Source organism: Anopheles stephensi, chromosome 3, assembly GCF_013141755.1.
Source record: "Anopheles stephensi strain Indian chromosome 3, UCI_ANSTEP_V1.0, whole genome shotgun sequence".
In the NCBI taxonomy this organism is placed as follows: Eukaryota; Metazoa; Arthropoda; class Insecta; order Diptera; family Culicidae; genus Anopheles; species Anopheles stephensi.
In genome coordinates this window covers 55,641,220-55,661,458 of record NC_050203.1, presented here as the reverse complement: position 1 = coordinate 55,661,458, position 20,239 = coordinate 55,641,220, and the positions used below count along the sequence as shown (strand labels likewise).

General features: G+C 47.7%; 2 protein-coding genes across 6 annotated transcripts; one reads left to right on the top strand and one right to left on the bottom strand.

The window, feature by feature from the left end:
* Positions 1-665: 665 nt before the first annotated feature.
* On the bottom strand, positions 666-17,809 carry LOC118513439 (protein obstructor-E). Its single transcript, XM_036059179.1, has 4 exons — positions 17,697-17,809; positions 1,618-1,986; positions 1,060-1,453; positions 666-984 (listed from the first exon to the last, which is right to left on the bottom strand). The coding sequence occupies exons 1-4, from the start codon at positions 17,782-17,784 to the stop codon at positions 831-833; spliced, it is 1,005 nt and encodes a 334-aa protein (XP_035915072.1). The 5' UTR covers positions 17,785-17,809; the 3' UTR covers positions 666-830.
* Positions 2,667-14,827, top strand: LOC118513436 (neprilysin-1-like). Of its 5 annotated transcripts, none has more exons than XM_036059175.1 (10): positions 2,667-2,760; positions 10,047-11,437; positions 12,015-12,142; positions 12,278-12,395; positions 12,476-12,681; positions 12,801-13,091; positions 13,165-13,668; positions 13,754-13,916; positions 13,993-14,309; positions 14,395-14,822. In XM_036059175.1, the coding sequence occupies exons 2-10, from the start codon at positions 10,825-10,827 to the stop codon at positions 14,665-14,667; spliced, it is 2,613 nt and encodes an 870-aa protein (XP_035915068.1). In that variant the 5' UTR covers positions 2,667-2,760; positions 10,047-10,824; the 3' UTR covers positions 14,668-14,822. The 5 variants fall into 5 exon arrangements, with proteins under 5 accessions (XP_035915068.1, XP_035915067.1, XP_035915066.1 ...); XM_036059174.1 differs by lacking the exon at positions 2,667-2,760 and adding an exon at positions 2,836-2,856; XM_036059173.1 differs by lacking the exon at positions 2,667-2,760 and adding an exon at positions 6,778-7,211 and having other exon boundaries at positions 14,395-14,827.
* Positions 17,810-20,239: the final 2,430 nt, after the last annotated feature.

Sequence of the window (20,239 nt, the reverse complement as noted above, 5' to 3'; positions counted from 1 at the left end):
TCATGAATAGAAGCGATAAAAAGAGCTATAATTTAGTTGCCGGTAATGAGCCCATGCTACATGTCGGCTGCTAAGTGCTGCAGTTATTTATTTATTCACACTTGAAGCGGACGCGACTACACAACAATAAGGAGAAGCAACAGATAAATGCTCGTGATTTACGGCTGTTGGTTATTGGAGTTGCTCATTGATGTTTGTCGTTTTATCGTGCCGTTAAAACGTGTGTAATTATTCTTGCTGTTTAAAACATAAATCAATGCTGAGTGGTTTGGCAGACTGCTGGAAAGCTGATTAGTTACCTTGAAGCAAAAAACCAATCACTCTTTTGGTTTATCGAAAATGCATGGAGACGCCCAGTCTTTGGTAAACGTTTCATTCGATCTTAGTATTTTCTAGTGGGTTGAGCTTATTAATGTTTTTTTAATCAAAATAATTTTAATTTATAATATTTAAAAATAACCCATTTAAATCGATAAATTTAAGGGGATTTTTCACATTTCTACTCAAGTGTGCTACAAATTGTCACGTACTGTAGTGCGTGATTATTCGCCCCGTACGCGCAAAGTGTTAACCAATGTAGCTTCAGGAACTGTAATTATTGATCCTTACGTGAGTCACGATTGTTCAATGTTTCTCATGCCACAAAATACCTTCCGATGGGAAACTTAAGGTTTAAAATACATTTATTCAACATACCACCTGAAACACTTCACACACGAGCATTGTTGCGCCGCTCGTCACTCCATGTTCCAGCTTCATGGAGTTAACAATATTTTCCCCCCAGGAAACTGGTCCCTTTCCCGTTTTTGCTCCCAAGCCGAGTGCCGATACTACTCCGAATCGTCGACCGGTTGCTTCGGTCGTTTCGATGGACGGCGGCGGGAAACCTTCGACGGGTTGTTGGCCGGTTTCGGTTTCGGTGTTGGCGGATTCTCCAGCTCTTCCAGCTGCTTATCGGTAAGACGATCCTTATACCAATCGGCACTGGGGTGGAAAGAAGGGACAGGTTTGGTTTACAATTATCTCCAAGTGAGGTAAGCTACCCCTTAACCAACTTACCAATCCGGCACCTTTCGGGCCCATTCGCAGTGCTTGCCCAGGTCGTCGAACGCCTGTCCGAGCTTGCAGCCGTTGCGGCGCGGCGTCTCACCGTTGATGCACACGTAGAAGAACTGGCAGTCGTCCGGATCGGCGTACCGTGGATGGGTGGCGGCCTCCGTTTCGTTCACCTTCGGGCAGGTAAACTTGAACACGTCCTCCGACGAGCAGCCCTTCTTCTGTGCCTCGTCCGGCCAGGTACAGATACCGGTGCGAGGATTGAACACCAACCCTTCCGGGCAGGTGATCATGTTGAACATTCCATCGACACAGTAGTAGAACTTATCGCACGCTCCCGTTTCGCTTGCAAAGTAACCGTTCTGGCGTGGGCAGTGCAGGGAAGGTATCGGGGTTTCTAAATGAGGAGGAGTGTAGGAAAGGTTTTTAAGTCTTTCTAAGTGTTCAATGAGGTGTTCTCCTGCTCATGGCACCAATTGGGGCAAATAAACAATAATCATTTTGTCCATATTCGAACCTAACCATAACCAGAATCATTTCTCTTTTGATAATACTACTTACGCAGCTTCGGACGCTTGCTGCAGTCAATGTTGAACGGCAGATCGCACTTCTCCTGGTCGGAATCATAATCGTTAAACACCATACCGTCCGGGCAGAGCTTCTCCGTAATTTGTCCATCGCGGCACTGATAGTACTTATCGCACTGCTCCGCATCCGCAAAGTATCCGTTCGGTTCGGGACAGTTCTCCGACAGTTCCGGATCGATCTCGTCGGACGCGGTCGCCTGTACCGGGCCCTGCTGTCTCACCGGGCTGCGGACGGGCGGATCGGCTGCTGCGGGTTCACGGTTGCGGACAGCCGAACCACTGCCCGTCGTTCGTCGGTTTAGCTCATACTGCCGTCGGAGCTGCGTCTGGGCAGTGGATAGTCCTGCAAGAAGGGGACAGGGGGAGAGCAAAGCAAACAAGCAAATACGAAAATTAATTTTCCTCATTCATTTATTTCAATCACAACCATTCATCGCTGTGTCTCCGCCAATGTTGGGTGGCCATAAATTCACACAACTCGTTTCCCTGCGCCTGGCATCGGGATGCAAAATGAAACCATCACTCAATGCACGGTTCGGATCGGCGTGCGTTGGGTTTTTGAGCGGTAAGATGCTAAAAATATGATCACCCCGTGCAGACGACGATGCAATGATCACGCCGGGTGCATGCATGCTCCAGAGTTGGCCGCACTCCAGCGGTCTCCTTTTTGGCGGCGTTGCACTTGTCGACAGCGTCACGTGCGGCGAAAGGAACGCGCGGTGCAGTTGCAGGGCGGCGGCAGATAATTAAGCGATTTTTACGCTCTTCCGTAGGTTACGGAGGTAAAGGTGGGCTTACGAAATTTCACTTTCAATTAGTAGCGCCCATATCGCTTGCGGGACGGGCCCGCTAAACGATTTTCACATGCTCGCTAAACTTAGCGATGCGAACCGGTGCGAAGGGCGTAGGGTTGCCTCTCCCAGAACCGGGGGGGGGTGGCCCGAAGCCGGTCTGGACGTCGCAAAAATAAATATCAAGGTCTTGGAGGATTCGAAGCGATCGTCCTAAAGGGGAGCAACGGTGCCCGGGTCGTGCAATTATGAGCCAATCGTGCTCGGAAGTGGTTCGACAACTGTGTGCTGCTACTACTGACTGGGCGAAGTCTCTAGAGCAAGAGGTGAAGTTTGTTTCAGTGTTTTACGGCACAGTTGTTTACAATCGGTGCACGAATTTAGTGATTTGTGGTAACATAAAGTGGTTTTTTACCGTGGTGGTAATTAGTGAAAAAAGGTGTTAGACATTTAATGATTGTTGGCTGATTGATTATTGCGGATCTCGTTATTAAATATATAAAACTTGAATCGGCTGAATTGCGTGTAGTAAGCTGATAGGAAAAAAGATTAATTATTTGGCTAGAAAATCTAAATAATATTTCTAACCCGAATTCAATCTTCTTACACATTTTCAGTACAAGCCGACGATCTTTTAGCTGAAACATGTTACAGCAAACAAAGGGAATAGTTATTAACAACTTCAAACGAATAGATTGAATGAATAGAAATTTAGTTTTTCGTCGTGAAAATTTGCATTCATATAATGGATTCTTCCATACAGTAAGGGGAAATCTGTAATCACCTGCATTAAAAGCATTGCAAACTTCCACAAAAGGGCTTGCCAATATTGCACTCTCTGATTGAAATATTCTTCAAAGTGATTAATAAGTACTATAAAATGATTGAAAACGTTGCAAAAGTATGACAAAAAGAATGATTTTAGCTCGCTTCTGCTGTTGATGATCGGCCACAAAGTGCAAGGAGAGCCTAGTGCGATCATAGTAATGATCGTTCGTACAACAAAGGCTTCATATTTTGTGCCTCTTCGAAAACGCAAATTAATTATCCACCGCATGCACTTCGTCAATAATTACCAAAAGAACAACAGCAAGAAAAAGTGTTATAAATTACCCCCCCCCCCACCCGAAACGACCCAATTCATCATCATTGAAACAACTGTCTGATCTTTTCGTCGTTGTGCAACCTGTTCTTTTGATGTTTCCTTTTGAAGCCTGACGATGGGGCTTTTGCTGTGCCCTTTTTTATGCACCAACTGCAACCGTAAAATTGCCCCTAGTGTGTGTGTGAGTTGTGTTCGGTTCGTGTCTCGTTTTATAAGTCAATTTGGTCTTTAAAATTGAACAACAAAATGCATCACAAAAGAGCGAGAGAGAGAAAGAGAGGAAGGACGGAAACAAAAAGTGTAAAAAACCAGTTAATTTCGAGTTTGTTTTGTTTTTTGCTTATCGAAAGAGTCGTCTTCCTTGAGCTACGATCGTAGACATCGATAGGCTTTTTTTTACGATTGTTTTATCTTGATAAGAATATCCTCCTTGCGTCACGTGTCCGCCTGCGAGGTTGGTTTGATTTCTTTCCCGCCCTGTTGCCCTATTCGATAACAATGTGTGTGTGTGTGTGACCGTGATCTTTACATCCCATGTGCACCAACTTACACAACTCGTCTTCTGCAGTGACGGGATTTGTTTATAGCCCGCTTCGGCAGGAAGTTGTAAATAAACGTGCTCAGACAATTAGCGCCATTAAACAGTGTTAAACGTTCGCCGAGGAAGCTCGATGATGATTTTTGGGTGATCCGCATACATTTCATTTATCATTCACTTGATAAGAGTCTCTCGGGAGAGAGAGAGAGAGAGAGAGAGAGAGAGAGAGAGAAAACAAAAACAACTGCAGCATTACTTGCTGACGTTTATTTAATAGTGCATAACAACATGCGCTCTGGGTATCACACCTTGAGTGCATTACCAATTAGAAGGTGATCCACGGTGCATCTCACCACCGAACTGATCTAATTTTAACCCTGCATCTGAGCACCTGTACGAGTACTGCTCGAGCCACACATTGATCGACAACTAGGACAGGACAGGAAAAACTCTTCCCAAAACTATCGCCACCCGTTCCAGAAAGTGTGTGGCACGCATTAAATCTGTCATCTGCCGTTCTTCGAGGGAACAGCATCGGTTAGCATAGCCACCGGTTAGTTACACGCGACAACACCGGTTGTGTTTTTGGGACCGGTTTTTTTGAACACTGATCAATCTACCGGTTTTATGCGACAGGTTGCCGCCGGTGTGTGAGTTTCGGAATGTGAAACCGTGGTTATTAGCTACAGTTTTTCTGGGAGGGGTTTTGGTTTGATGCGTATTTAAGTTAGGCTTTTTTTCAATCGAACCATTGAACGAGAACCTCTACCAATCGATATGATAAGGCATATTTAGTTTACGGTGGACCTGAACCCCCCCACGTACTGTCGGTTAAAACAGTTGTGTCAATAGCTAACCCACGAGTGGGAAATGGATCCGGGCCGCGTACAAGTTGTGTTTGGTAAAGGTGGTATTATTTGATTTATTTTAATGTCTACAGCGCAGATACCTATACTATATAGCGTCGTATTAGAAATACCACGTTTTAACGATGGTTTTAGTACTAAAGAAAATGGCAACACTCTATCACCGTTTTTTTTTGGGGCAGGTTTATGTTGGTTAATTTTCGGCGCAAAAGAAAAAAATAAACACCCGCTTAAAGATCTCTAACCCGATCAGAAGATGCGACTGATGCATCGCGATCCGATGCCAATTATTTGCAGTTGATCAACCTCAAAATAGATTTGACTGTCAAGGGTACAACACTACTAAGCAACCGTAGTGAAGCGAGGGAGCGAGCGAACGAGAGAGCCATAGGGCTGATGAGAACGAGACGTGTTGTGGGTGAAGTCGGTGTGAGAAGATGAGTGAGGCTGTTATCTTCTCCTCACGCATGAGAATGTTGCGAAGCAAACGAACTACGCGCAGCGTGTTGGACGCTTAGAAAATTATGTTCGCAAGAAGGGTTGAAAGGGGGGGGGGGGGGGGATTAGGGTGTGGAAGTGCGGATCACCAACATGATGGTTTAGCATCGGTGACAGTGACCTTGTGATTATGAACGGTGAGCGTCGATATTAAAAAAAAAGTCATGTTCGTAACTCGTATCGAAGAGCCTTTTCGGGTTTCTTTTTCTTCTTCCGTCTATGATAAGAAGATAGACGAGAAGCCAGATTTGGTCACGGTTTGCTTGGCTTAAAATAGAATAGATAAAAATAGAGTACATATGAATGAAATAGCGTAGACACGTGTTGGTGTTTCGAATTCTTCTTTTTTACCATCGATTTGGCTGCCATGTTGAACTTTGTTGGAAAGGGAGACAAATCTCCATTTTGTAGTAGCATTAAAAAACAACACACATGAACATTAACAAATGGCCACATTTCAAGAGCACGTTGCGTATCTTGAACGGATTGGGAAATTGCGACCGACACCGTAATGACCCTGAAAGGAAGGATTCGTTTTTCTTTGTGCCCCTGTTTGAAGTAGTGCGAACCAAAGCAAGGAAGTAAAATGTTATGACAAATATAAGTTTACCCCTTCTTTTCAGTGGTGTAATACGGGGTGAGTGTGCGTGTATGTACCTCCGGATTTGTAGCTCTACACAACAATCGGACGCGATGGGACGTCTGTTCCCTGTTTCGGAGCACAACACAGTTCCCTTTGATCGGTTATGTCGCTGAAGTTGTAAAACCGATACGCAAATATTGGCCCAAGGTAAATAGGAGGAAAACCCTAGGAATGACCCTATTAAAAAGGGTAGTCAGAAGCAGAGAAAAAGGATGTACGCAATGGTACAATGAATGAGAACCATTGTTAACTGGATTGTAATGTGAGCCGAAGGGGCTAACGCAGGTAGGATGGATTCGTATGACGCATCGCCACGCTATTTCGTATCGTGTTTTAGTAATAATTCATTGTAGGAAAAGGTTAATCCAAACCTTGTGAAATGTTGCGAAACACTATGCATAACGCTGAAACGTGCTGTTGGCAGTTGATGTTACAAAATATGCACGTTTTTTTTTCTATGCAAAACGCATTGAATTCGAGTGGCTGTATCGCACTCTCTCTCTTGCCTAGCGAGAGAGACAAGATCTCCGAGTGAGTGTTCCTTATTTCTCACCTCATCTCACCGTCTCCTTGATAGTATACGTTATGTCGACCGCGTGCTGCGTTCGCTGGCAAGGATGTCGACGCACAGCCGAATAGTCGACAGAGTTTCCGCGTGTGGTACGCGTGTGCTTACGCACACCACCATCGCCGCCGAAACTGTTCGGTACCCAAAAACATGTGCGATACCGCTGCGTGTGAGAAACGGGAGGGTTGGCCACTCGTTTTTCCTTCGCGTAACGCCGCGAGACGACCCGCGCTTGTGATGCCCGCGCGAGTAATCTCTGGCGATGTCGTCTTCTTCGCTTCGCGCGCGCTGTCAGATACGAACGTTGCGCCGTGCTGGTCGTGTGTGCTTTTTCATCCGGAGGGGCGAGAACATCTACGGTCGGTCGCAGTGTTTTAGTTTTTGTTGGGCGGCTTTTGGGGGGTTGTTTTTTGTTGTTGCGTTATGTTTGCTGTGTTCCGTTCGGTCTAACAATCCGGTTTAACCAGTGGAAGAAAGTTTAAACAAGGAAGTACACGTGAAGCGCACGCCTAGCTCTGGAGGGCGAAAAATCACGGCACGGCAACAAAGAAACGTGGCTGTAAGTAAAGTGTGTGCAGTAGGATACGGTCGTCCTTCTGTTCTGCTGTTGTTATCCTTGCGAGAGTTTAATGTCGTCCACATCAAACGAGTGGTTCACCTTCACCGACCCGTGGGTGCCTTCTGTGTGTGTGTGTGTGTGTGAGTGTGCTTGGGTTGGGATTGCGAAAACAGGATTCACGATGCAGATCCTCTGCTCAGGGGGTGCAAGGAAGCAGTTCCGAGTGGAAACGAGCCCGACGGGAGCAGCTCATTAGTGCGATTTGTTGACACGGCAAGTACCTCCCTAATGTGCCTTCCTGTGCACAAGTGCACAATCGAGGCCGACGACGTCTTCACCGTCGCGGGACGTCACTTTTGTCATAAAACTTCTAATTAATATCCCACCAGCAGTAGCTGCTGGCTGGATCCGCCTAGGACACGGCGGACAGGCGGATCTAATAGCCCCCGTAAATTCGCCGACCACCATGACCGACGTGCCTAAGTACACAGTGTTCTAACCGGGTGTAATATCGCCCCAGTACGCGCAAAAGATGGTGTGACAAGATGACAATGGAGCCGTAACAAAAGGAAATCACGGCGGAAATCAACTCTCGGCGCTCGGCGATTCTTCGCATCAGGGGCGCAGCGCTGTCAAAAGCGAATTAACAGCTTGTCAATGTAGCTACGGCGTGATGTGCTGTGATAATAACACTGAAGTGTGTGATAGAGATTCCGAGCGAGTGTGTGTGTGTGAGTGAGAAAAGGAGCACCGAAAGGAATGTGACCGGCACGTCGCGGTGTGTATTTTTGCCGCCACCCATATTAAGCATAAGTGGGATCAGCTTGACGTGTTATTGTTATGTCGTTTATGGTTTAATGATGAGCGCGCGCTTGTTGGGTGATTGATGCCTCTGGCCGACCTGAGTGGGGCTAGGCAGCAGACACGCGGTCTAGCGCTACTTGAGCACTGACTTCCGACAGTACAGTTAGGCATGGTTGGACGCATCCTCCTGGACCTGGGAGCGACTACTGGGCCGTTCGTCCAGAAGACACTCTTGTTGATTATTTTATCCTTTAATGATACGATGGTGTTACAGATGTGTTACTGATGATAGAAGGAGGGTAGAGGACGACGATGTCGTGGTAATGTTGGCGAAGATGATGATGATGATGATGATGAGGAAGCGCTGATACCCAGTGCGCATGATCGTATACCACATTCGGATGAAAACGAGAGTGGCACTTTGTCATCTGCCTTGACCGACGGTCGACGGTCAACCGTTGTTGCAGTTCCGTGTGGTTTATTCCCAAAACTAATTTCCACCCCGTGTGAGTGACATTGTACCGGGCCGTCGCTTCGTATAAGACACAGCCATTCGAGAATGAAGCGAACGGTGTAGAAGATCAGTGATTCGTTAACACACACTCGCACACGCCCGCCAAACGTTCACTTCGCTCACACCTCCGGAAAAGCCTAATTAAAAGACGTGTCGTCGTACCACGTTGTGCGTGACATCACACATCGATGGCGAGTGTGTCCTACGGTGGCTTTACAAAGTAACTTCCTTACCATTACACATACATACACCGAAACCAATCGAACCGACTGTCAGTCAAAGCTGAGTTAAGGCAATTGGTTGGTTGTGTTGGTGGTAACGGTCTAGCAAACACACCTCTCGCGATAGTAACAGTGTGCGTGAGTGATGGATGTAGTACCACTACGGGGTTACTATCCAACAGGACGAAGAAAGAAAGGCTCGCCTACTGTTCGATGAAAATTCAACAGGTTGAACATATTAAGCGAGCCTCCAAACGTGTTGGGCAGGTGTTGTGCTTCCTGATGTGGAGCATACCTGTGTGTGCGTGTGAGTCCTGAAGTGTCTGCTGGTGGTTTGTTATTATCCTGTGACGTCCTTTTTCGAGGTTAAGATTGGATCGATGATGATATTAGTTTTCGTAGTCGGGAGTTAAATTTAAATTTGTTTCACTTATCGCCGACGGAAAGCTAGTTTGTTGAGATAGGTCGTTAAACATTTACATCGCGGCGGACATTTCCAAGAACAACCGTGTATGTGTGTGTGCGTGTGAGTGTAAGGATAATCGATTAAACGTACTGTAACTTGTTCGTGAACAGGGTGCGGAGTTAGGGACATCGTAACTCCCCTTCCTGGAAGGTTCGGTATGGGAAAGGCTTTTTTTTGTGCTCAACTTCCGGTACAGTGATGTCCCACTGACCTACTGGTACAATTTCCAATGCTGATATCCATTCCGTGGATAAACTCTAGACCGTTTGTACAGCGCTGTCTTCCGTTTCCGACAGCGTTCGTTTGATTTGTGACAAGGAGAACGGAAATTATGGAAGAGAAAAAATGCTGTATTTGCAGGAAATTAAACAAATCGATCCGACTGCGGTATACGGGCTTCCTTTAAACGTCACGGCTGCTGAATGGTTTTTTGAGCCTGTTTTCCTCCATTTTTCCCAACCGGTGATAAAACTCGTTTTGACGTTGTGCCAATTTTAGTTTTAAACTGGGGTTTTGTTTTGACCCAGCTCACGGTGCTCACGAAACAATCGCCGACCATTGTAATCGATCGGTTGGGACGACCCGGTAGGCAACAGGTTGAAGATTGACAGGTACATGTGTACACACAGTGGTAGACCATTTTTATCGATACCGTTTACAAGCGTGTTTCAAGCGATAAGGAAATGAGATTGATTTCGTGTGCAAAGAATTCGGAATTGGTCACCAAAATGAAGTATTCTTGCGCCGTATTTGCTTTCTAACACATTATCCTCAGTTAGCTGTATTTTCTCTCTCTCTAATATAGTCGATCACTGTTTGTATTTCTTTAGATCGTCCCTGTTGAGTGTTGCGTCAGTTTTTCCGATTTCAAGCATTGCTCCAGTACGGCACCGATCGACCACGACGAAATATATTCCACGATCACGTCTGGAGGCAGCAGCAGCAGCTGCTGCTAATCGTGCGATACCGGTAGCAGACACGCTGGCGGTCGTCTACTAGCTGTACGCGTACGAGTTTAACCAGCTGCAGCTTAAGTACGCGAGCGAACCTCGACGCGCGTCGGGGAGCGTGAGCATGCGGTGTTCTGCGACACATCCATCGTGCGTGCGTGAGAACGCGCGAGAACGGTGCGTTTGCTCGTCGACGCCTGCTTCGTTCGTTGTCGAAACGACGGTTGCACTGGCGAAGAAGCTGTAAAGATGCTGATAGCGTCAGGATGGTGCCGGCGCCATAACATAATCATTATCGACGACACGATACCACCGAGAAGGGAATTCGCGGAACTGTGGAACGAACGGGGCAGATAGTGTGTGTAGTGTTCTGGCGGGAGCGTCTTAACGAGCGAGTGTGAAAGTGATCGTAGTGAACAGACCAGTGACGAGGTTTCGCACATGTTTCGCACAGCACTGTGGGCGGCGTTTTGTTTGTGCGCGAGTGTGATGAGCGTGAGCGTGAGCGCTGGAGAGTGATTGTGCAAGAGCGTTGCGAGCGTGGTGAGGTGAGCTAGAACGGTTTGGTCCGTTGCCGTCAGTAGCGTTTCGCAAGTGACCAGAACCGGAAGTGAACGAACGGCCGGAGCAAGCCCGCGTACGTACGAACGCGGACGCGATGGAAGCCCTCAAGGAGCTTCATCTGCCGACGCGAAATGGTGATAAAACGACAGTGCCGATGGATCCGGTGAACGGGTATCTGCTAAGGACAGACGTTGAGGAGGGCACGGTGCTGGGGACGGCCGGCCCAGACCCAGCACACGGTGCCGTCGGTGTGGGCGATGTGGAAGCGTCCGGACCGTTGCTTTTGCGAACCGGTAACGCTGACCGTGCGGTTCCGGTTCCGGTGGTAGTGAACTTCGGAGGTCCCGGCATGGCCACCAAAACGAGCACGCTGACTGCCGTTGATCGGCAGGGAAGTCGTGGAAGTGGTAGTGGTGGTGGTGGTGCAGGTGGTGGTGGTAGTGGAAAGAACCCGCGGAGCATAACACCCGGCCGGGGTTTGTTGGGGCCACGGCTTTCGGCGACCCTAGCACGGCCAACAGTGTTCGGTGGTACGATGCTCGTGGTGGGCATCCTGATAGGCATCCTGCTGGTCTATCTTATCGGTCGCTACCGACAGCTGGACGGGAAGGCCTGTGGCGGGGATCCGTTCGCACCGGGCTGCTCCGTAACGGACGAGTCCCGGCTGGATAGTAACATTTGCCTGACGGACGAGTGCGTTAGGACAGGTGAGTTTGAAGGGTACGTTCCGGGTACGGGGGGGAAGATAAATTAAGGTCACCGTCGGAAGATTGACTGCAGTGCCGATGCACCGGCTGGCGGAAGGGTTTTCAGTATGCCCGGATGTGCCGTTAAACAAAGTCATTAATCACATCCCGGCATCCTCGTGCAGCACTTCCCGAGGCGTACCCGTCCATCACGAGTGCACTCGTCGGAGCACGGGACGCGCCGAGGGAATTCTGTCCATTCCGTCGGATGTAAGGATGGAAGCTGTTGCAATAAGCAAGCGGTAGAGTGGAAAATTAGTTGCATAATTGAATCGTTTGCTGATGGAATTAGCAGGTCCTGCTGCTCGTCCATCATCGTCCAGGTGACCTCCCGGCTCAAAGTTTACCGACGGGGGGGACGAGCTTTTTTCGAGTTCCTTCGAGATGAGAAATTATAATTTTATCGTTTCTCAGTGGACTGGATGGACTGGATGGCAAATCTTCCTTTGTGCCAGCGCTCTAGCGCTTGGAAGAGCGGACTTAAGCTTAAAACATCATTTTTCATGCATTTTCCCTGATTTCGTCTTCACCGTTGCAGCTTCATCGTTGCTGGCCGCCATGGACCGGACGGCGGATCCTTGCAAGGACTTTTTCCAGTTCGCGTGCGGTACGTGGAACAAGATGCACGTGATACCGGAGGATCGCAGCTCTATCAGTACGTTCGAGGTGGGGATACAGTGTAGTGGAGGATGATGATTGATGATACCGGAGGGATTACTTGGAGTATTTTTCACTCACCTTCTCGTTACATGTATATTCCGCGCGCTAATGGGTTCCGGTGCGATCCGCCAACGACCAAAGGTACTTGCAGATCAGCAGCAGGCCATACTGAAGGGCGTGCTGGAGGAACCGGTCAACAAGGAGGACAACAAGGCGACCAAGAAAGCGAAAGCCTTCTACAAGAGCTGCATGAACCTTGGTAAGTGCATTCGACGCGTGCTTAAAGTGTTTCGATCCATCCCACTAAGGTTTCCTTTTCTCGCTTCTCCACAAACGCAGAGCAAATTCGCATACTGGATGTGCAGGCGCTGCGAAAGTCGCTGAAGAAGCTGGGCGGTTGGCCGGTGATAGAGAAAAACTGGACCGTACCGAGCAGCAGCATCGAGCATCTGCTCGGCAAGCTGACGGGCGAGTACGACGAACCGGGGCTGGTGGAGCTGTACGTCGGCGCGGACGATAAGAACTCCTCCATGAACATCATACAGGTAGGCAGAGGCCGTCAACGCCTTCGCTGCCGTACTTGAGGCGATTAATTTATGCACAGTCTATGAGCAAAACCTTTTAACCCAGCTCAATCGCTTTTGCACACCGCACACGGGCACAGGTTGATCAGCTGCTGTTGGCGCTGCCGTCGCGCGACTACTATCTGAAGGAGAGCAGCGAGGGCGACATGAAGGCGTACCACCGGTACATGACACAGATCGCGATCCTGATGGGCGCGGACAAGGACAAGGCGGCCGAGGAGCTGCAGCGGATCGTCGAGTTTGAGGTGAGGCTAGCGAACGCGACGCTACCGGAGGCTGATCGCCACGATACCAGTGCCATTTACACGAAGATTACCCTGCCTGAGCTGCAGCGCCGGGTGCCACAGATCAACTGGAAGGAGTACCTGCAGGTGTGTAGACTGTGCCGTCACAAAAAACCGGCACGGCGGTGCTAATGCGTGTTGTTGTTTGCTTTTGTTCTAGACCACCCTGGGGACGGTGCAGCTACACCCGAACGAATCGATCGTGAGTTACGCGATGCCTTATCTGGTGGAGCTGGGCAAGATACTGCGCGACACCGATCGGCGAATCGTGCACAACTACGCCATCTGGCGGCTGGTGATGTCGATCATGACGCACATGATCGACGACTATCAGAAGGAGCGCGTCGAGTTTCGGCGGAAGCTGCTCGGCATCCAGTCGGAGCGCAACCGCTGGTCCCAGTGTGTCGAGTGGACGAACAAGAAGCTTGGGATGGCGGTGGGCGCACTGTTTATACGGGACAACTTCAATCAGGAGAGTAAGGAGACGGCCCTCACCATGATCCACACGATACGGGAGGCATTTAATGAGCTGCTGGCCGACATTGACTGGATGGACGATGAGACGCGGGCCGTCGCGAAGGAGAAGGCCGATGCGATGAACGAACGGATCGGCTACCCGGACATACTGACCAACGCGGATGAGTTGGAGAAGGAGTACGTGAATGTAAGGGCGGGGGACACGGTGTCCCAACGAGCGAAGCTTCTTAACGGCGGTGAAATTAATCATACTGTCTTCCGCTGCATTACAGCTCACGATACACGGTGGATTGTTTTTGGAAAACATCTTAAGCATTCTGAAATGGGAAGCCGAACGGAATCTACAGCTGCTGCGCAAACCGGTTGACAAAAACAAATGGGCTACGGAACCGGCCGTAGTCAACGCGTTCTACAACCCCAACAAGAATGATATCGGTAGGTGGACGCGTCTCGAGCGCAAGAAGCCGAATTGGTGGTCAATGAGCGTTGTTTTGGGTGTTCCGTTTTTCAGTGTTTCCTGCCGGTATCCTGCAGCCACTGTTCTACAGTCAAAACTTCCCGAAATCGCTCAACTACGGTGGCATCGGGGTGGTGATCGGGCATGAAATTACGCACGGCTTCGACGACAAGGGCCGTCAGTTCGACAAGGACGGTAACATGATGCAATGGTGGAACAATGCCACTATTAAGACATTCCGCGAGCGGGCCCAATGCATCATCGATCAGTATTCGCGCTACAAAATCGACGAGGTAGGACTGTACATGGACGGGCGGATGACGCAGGGCGAAAACATTGCCGACAACGGAGGTCTCAAGCAATCGTACCGGGTGAGCAGGAGCGGCCGACTGTTCGCTCGAACTCTATGCACAGCGGAACTGCGATCGATTAATTGCTATCCCACTTTTATTTTAGGCCTACCGCAAGTGGGTGAGCCAGTACGGGTCGGAACCGGATCTGCCGGGGTTGAACATGACCCACGATCAGCTGTTCTTTCTCAACTACGCCCAGATCTGGTGCGGTTCGATGCGGCCCGAGGACGCACTGACCAAGATCCGGTCGTCGGTCCACTCGCCCGGCATCATACGCGTGATTGGGCCGCTGTCGAATTCGCGCGACTTTGCCGAAGCGTACCGGTGTCCGCTCGGTTCGCCGATGAATCCTGTTAGTAAGTGTAGCGTGTGGTAAGGCAACAAGCTGGTCTTTAGGTGTAGTGTTTTTTTAACTGTAATAACATTAACGATAATTATTATTGCTATTCTTATGATTGCTGTAACTACTATGATTTCGTACAAAGGCACATATCAACAGTTGAATAGTTGAGCTATGTTTGTTCTAAGCGATCGGGTGTGTGGCGTTTACCTTTCCCGCTAAAGGCATCCGAAATGGAAGTATAGGTCTTATTATGGTAAATGTAGTAGATGTAGTAGAAAAGGACAATATCCAATCAAGGACAGCCGTGCATCTAGTCTTTCTCCGTTTCAGATGTTTCAGTGATGGTATTGATCGTTCAATATTAACACAAATTATGTTTCAAAAGTATGCTCAGTGAAATTTATGCCATTAAATGTATATATAGTAGACAAACTTGCAACTAACACGTTCCAAGCCATGCAAATGACAATGTATTTCACAACTGTGGCGTTTAAGTGCTAGAGACGATGAACATGGTTCATTAATTAATAGATTAACAGAATCTACAGAGCAGTTAAGCGTTTACGGGTCAAGTGTTTCAACTTGAAGCAGAGAAAGTAATGTCTTTGTAATACTTTTGAAAGGCGATCGAAAGGAAAAAAACTTCTGTAGACTTTACCATTTAATATCTTTACCGTGAAAGAGCAAGACATTGCCTACATCAGGGGGCACAACATGACGAATCTTTTATTTACTTTCATTGCACACAGTGGGGTTTTAATTATTATCTCTTGTCATTGCACATTATCATATTTAAAATGTACAATTGCCTTCGAGACGTGACGTCCAAAAACGATAACCCTCTCTTAGCTACTTTGGAAAGTATTGTGCTCAGAAGGAATTTTTGGTCCGGAATATGTGAAAGGACAATGATGGTACGGCTCCAATGATTAGCTCTATCAGTCCTCTCGCTTTCTCTCTCTTTTTTACTTATGAGCTATATCCTGAATTCATTATCATGCAGTGCATTAGGATTGACAAACTCCTGATGGATTGTCATGTCATGAGAATGACATCGGACGACCCAGCTTGTTTAGCTTTGTCAAAGCCGTTCAGATGGATAGAGGGGGAATGATAGGCCCAAATTGAATTAGCTGATCGGATCGTCAGACAACCGTGAAAGACGGCGAGTGGCATAGAGGAGTTCTGTAGCAAGTGAAATGTATCGCCCTAAACAGAGATTTGACAATTAATCACAATAATTCACTGAACCAAAACTTATTCGCTATTTTTTCAATCGAATCGGCGACCAGATACATTTTATTTATTTACAAAGCTAGCGTCAAACAGCAAACCAATTTCTGTTAAGCAGGGTTATTTAACAGACAAAATTAGGCACATCTAGCCAACGACAGCAATTGCTAAAAATAACTTCCTCAAGGCCCTTTCCTCAAGCGTCAATTAGTGTTCACAGCAGTTTCAGCATTAGCATGCCAACTTGCACTGAAATTTGACTGACTCCAATTGTCTATAAGCGTTCATTACGGTGTTTAGCTAGGTAAGGTTCAAGCTCCACCGATCAAGCTACCACGTCATCTTGTGGAGCAGTGATTGACGCAGAGAATCCTACCCCTCCTCCCTCCACCAACCATCCGTCAATGGCAGACTAATTGCACGCGGAAAGCGCAGTACATTAACCTTTGCGCGATCGTAACAACCAACGTCGCAGTTGCTTCCAGCACTTCGGACCAAATGAATGATAAAGCGAAAGCAGTCGCGCTGGTGAGTGTGCGTGAAGCGCTCAAGGTTACGCAGGCAGGAAATCTGCGGTACCCGGTTGTCCTTGCGCGCGCGCAACCGTTTGCCAATGCTTCCCATTCGCCCAGTTTCTTACGGTTCCCTGCTCCATTGCGCGCGAACGACCTTCGGCTAACCACAGTTTCCCCACCCGGTGTTGCGCTGTGTGTGTGTGGTTTTGTTTTAAGGTTCAGTTTGTGGAGCCAGAAAGCCGATACCATCCAAATCGAGGACGGTGGATGGTGAGACCTACGATGTGAAATCTTCCCCAGCATCAGACGTGTTTTCGGGACCGTGGCTTATGTCACAGTCACCAGTAAAAAAAAACAACGATACCGGTTTTGCGTGTGGAGATAGGCCCGCCGAACGAGGTAAACGATCGTCTGGGGAATAATGTCGAGGTGGGTGAGACGATCAATTTGACGAACCATCTCACAATGTGACGTAAAGTCAAATAACTGGCCCAAATAGTGGTGCAAAATGTGTGCGGTGCACCTAAGGTGAAGCGCACACAGTTCCCTCTGTCGTGTGGTGCATACAATAGGAAGCAATAGAGCGCACAAACAATCCCCTTCCTTGCGAGTGGTTTGCGTGGTGAGGTGAGAGTGAGCCTTTATTGGTTGGGCTTGAGCATACCAACGGGACCGCTGCTGACAATACCGTTCGAGCAAGTTTTCGCGTGCCGTTTCCGTGTGGGTGGGTGAGTGGGTGGGTGGCTTTACTGCTAGTGTTGTGGTAGTGGTGAAGTATTATTTTTCACCACACCGCTCCACGATCGCTGGCTGAAGCAAAAAAGGTTCACTTTCTAAAGCGATCGCACACACAGCTGCAACCGGGGAATGGTTTGCACGATTGCTTGCTTTCAATGAATGTTTATTGCCTTTGGTAGAAGCTTTTTTGTAATGATAAATATAAACGAAACTCAAATTCGAAGAGATGAAACTCTGCTCGAAAATAGTATTCCAATTGATGTTGCAAGCATTCATCTTGCCGAGTGAGTAAAATAGAAAATCATAGCACTTTTCACGACTAACTTAAACATTTTTTAAACGGTAATGATCATAAGGCACTCCTAGAAGAACTTGTTCACAAAATGCAGCATTTTATAATCAAAAGATCTCACGAGCTCATGTGATTTCACCACCAGTTTAATAACTTTTTGAGATAAAAATTGAACTGATTTCACTAGTTTTACTCCAAACTCGTTCATACTTGCAATTACTTATAGCGCGCAGCACAAAAGCGCTTATTTTTCTGTTGGAAATGTAGCAAACAGCTCGACTCACCGAATATCACACTGACGAGCACTAGGAAACTGAGACTGAACTTGGCCACTGCTTTCATCTTGACGGTCGCCTCACGACTAATAATCATTACAATATATTGTTTGAAATATCAACAAGCCCTAGTACAGCGGGCGGGCCAAGCGAGTCGTGCCGTACAGAGATGGGGGGAGGGGGACGGCAACCTATGCCACAAAGGGGCGGGGGTGCGGGCTAGGTCTGGGTCCGGTCCCGGTGGGGGTCAGGAGGAAGTGGTTATACCACCGACCGGTCCGAAGCCGATCGGGCAAATCGGTACGGAAAGTTGGGCCGACAACGTCCACGGTGTGTGCTGCGGCAGTGGGTCGTGGTTCGTCGCTTGGTGTGTCTTCGTTGAAGTCTTTCGTCGTTTTTGTCGTTTGCCGTTCCTTCTTCTCGGTTCGCTCCGTCGCGCACGGATCGCGATGTAGGGTGAATGTCACTCACTTTTTTAAGTATACCTACGGTTACGGGTTTCGTCAGTGTTGGTGTTGGGGCACGGGCACAGTCAAATATATTGATCTAGGAACGTGCTTTTGCTCCCGCTTGTCGTTGTGAGGGAGGCGTCTTGCTTCTACAGCAAATCCGATTCACCTTTAAGCTAGCGATTCTTCTTTAGGCACACTGTTTTGTACACCGAAGGAAAAGGTTACGGAAACGAACACCCGGGGACCCACCGTAGCACCGTGGGCTAGCTTCGAGCGCTGAAAACCCGTTTGTTTTCGATCGGCTGGTTCGATTGATTGAGAGGCAGATTGCACCGAATGAAGCGTCGGTGGAAGAGCGCTGAATGAAGATGAGGCGATCGTATGAGCGAGAGAGAGAGAGAGAGAAAAAGAGAGAGGGAGAGAGGCAGTAACCCTCGAAGTGTTGGGAGTGTTGGGAGTGCACGGTGCAAACCAGATGAGCCACGAGAAATCATAACCGGAATATGCAAAAGCATATTCATGCGAACGGGCAAGTGAATGGCTGACCGATTGAGCTGGCCCCCCGGCTCGGAACGGTACCGAACGGAACAGACACAACAGAGCTGAAAACGTACACTGCTTGCCGAGGCCAGATCTGTTCATTCATCGCTGGTTCGTTCATTTGCGCTTCGAGTTTCTCTTGTTGGCGTGTTATGCAAAGTTGCTGGTTGGTGGTTTTTTGTCTGCATTGGAGCAGTGTGGTATGTGGCTTAATTGGTTACATGTAAGGTGTGAATGCAGCACACCTAATTGTTATGACAATGTACATTTGTACCTCAGGAGGAGCGGCTTTAATGATAGGCAGGATCGTAGAGCTTCCGGGAATGTGCTCAATTGGCTCGGGGAGAGAAGGTATGGTAATTCCGATAGCTTTTCGGTAGAATAAAAAAAATCTAAATCTTGTGTCTCTTTTTTCCCAAGATTGAAACTTCTTTTTTTTCAACGATTTTATTTATAATTACTGATTATTCTTACTACAATCTCGAGAGGACTCGGTTTGCCATTTCTGGCTTTCTGTGACTAGAATTCACCCGTAGCAAAGAAGTCAGCCCTGCGCATGGGGAGGCGGTCTGGACGGTCTGGACCCGGACCGATAATTATCGGTTACATCTCAAAATTACGATAACTGTGTTTAAAGTGCGGATAATAGTTTAGGCAAACTAAGCAAATGCCTGGGGTCCCGAGCTTTCAAGGGACTTCAAGGGATATCTACCTGTAAGCTGAATCCGAGGGTCCTGGGAGCATCGATCATTTGGAGGGCCCGAACTCCTTATAATGACTTGGCGTCCTACTCTGGTCCAGTTAGTAGATTCTAAATTTTGGGAACCTCTAACTTTAATTCGGCTTAGGGCTTCCAAAGGGCTTCATCCGCCTCTGTGATCCAGATGTTGACTGTGTATACTGTGTATACTACGTTTTTTATTCATCAAGAATGACTTTACTCTAGTAAGTTCCAGACCATTCATCCAATTAGAAGTCTTTTGACCAGCTTTTTTCTACTAAATGCATTCTATAATCTTTGCTCAAAACAATAGCTTCTTGATATACATAGAGAGTAAAAAAAAATTAGCATGATTTCCATGCGTGTAGGATTTGTACGAAACTCACAGTAAAAAACTGTATAAATGCCAATAAATTACGCTTCAGCAGTTAAGAGTAACTCTGGACTCGATGCCGGCCATATTATTGCGTACGACTCTTCTTTTTATTTAATAGCTCGACTCCCTAATGCTGCAAACTGTTGGGATGGGATTTTATTTCGCTATAACCCCCGATATCTACTATTATAATTAGACGTTTCATAAGTTGACACTAATTATTTTACCATTTTTTTCTTCTAGAGTAGTTTGGTTATGAAGTTTTTGATAAGTCTTGAATACAAACATGGGTTGTTCGTTGATGTAGTCCTTCCTAATTGGTGGCATCGGACAACAAGCGCTCTGGATTGTCTGAACGTATACAGGACTCTCGCGGTTTTAGTGCCAAAGGAAGTAAGCAAAAGTATCAAATCTCATCTACATCCTATTACCGTGAGCACGATTGACTATACAGCTAAGGGTA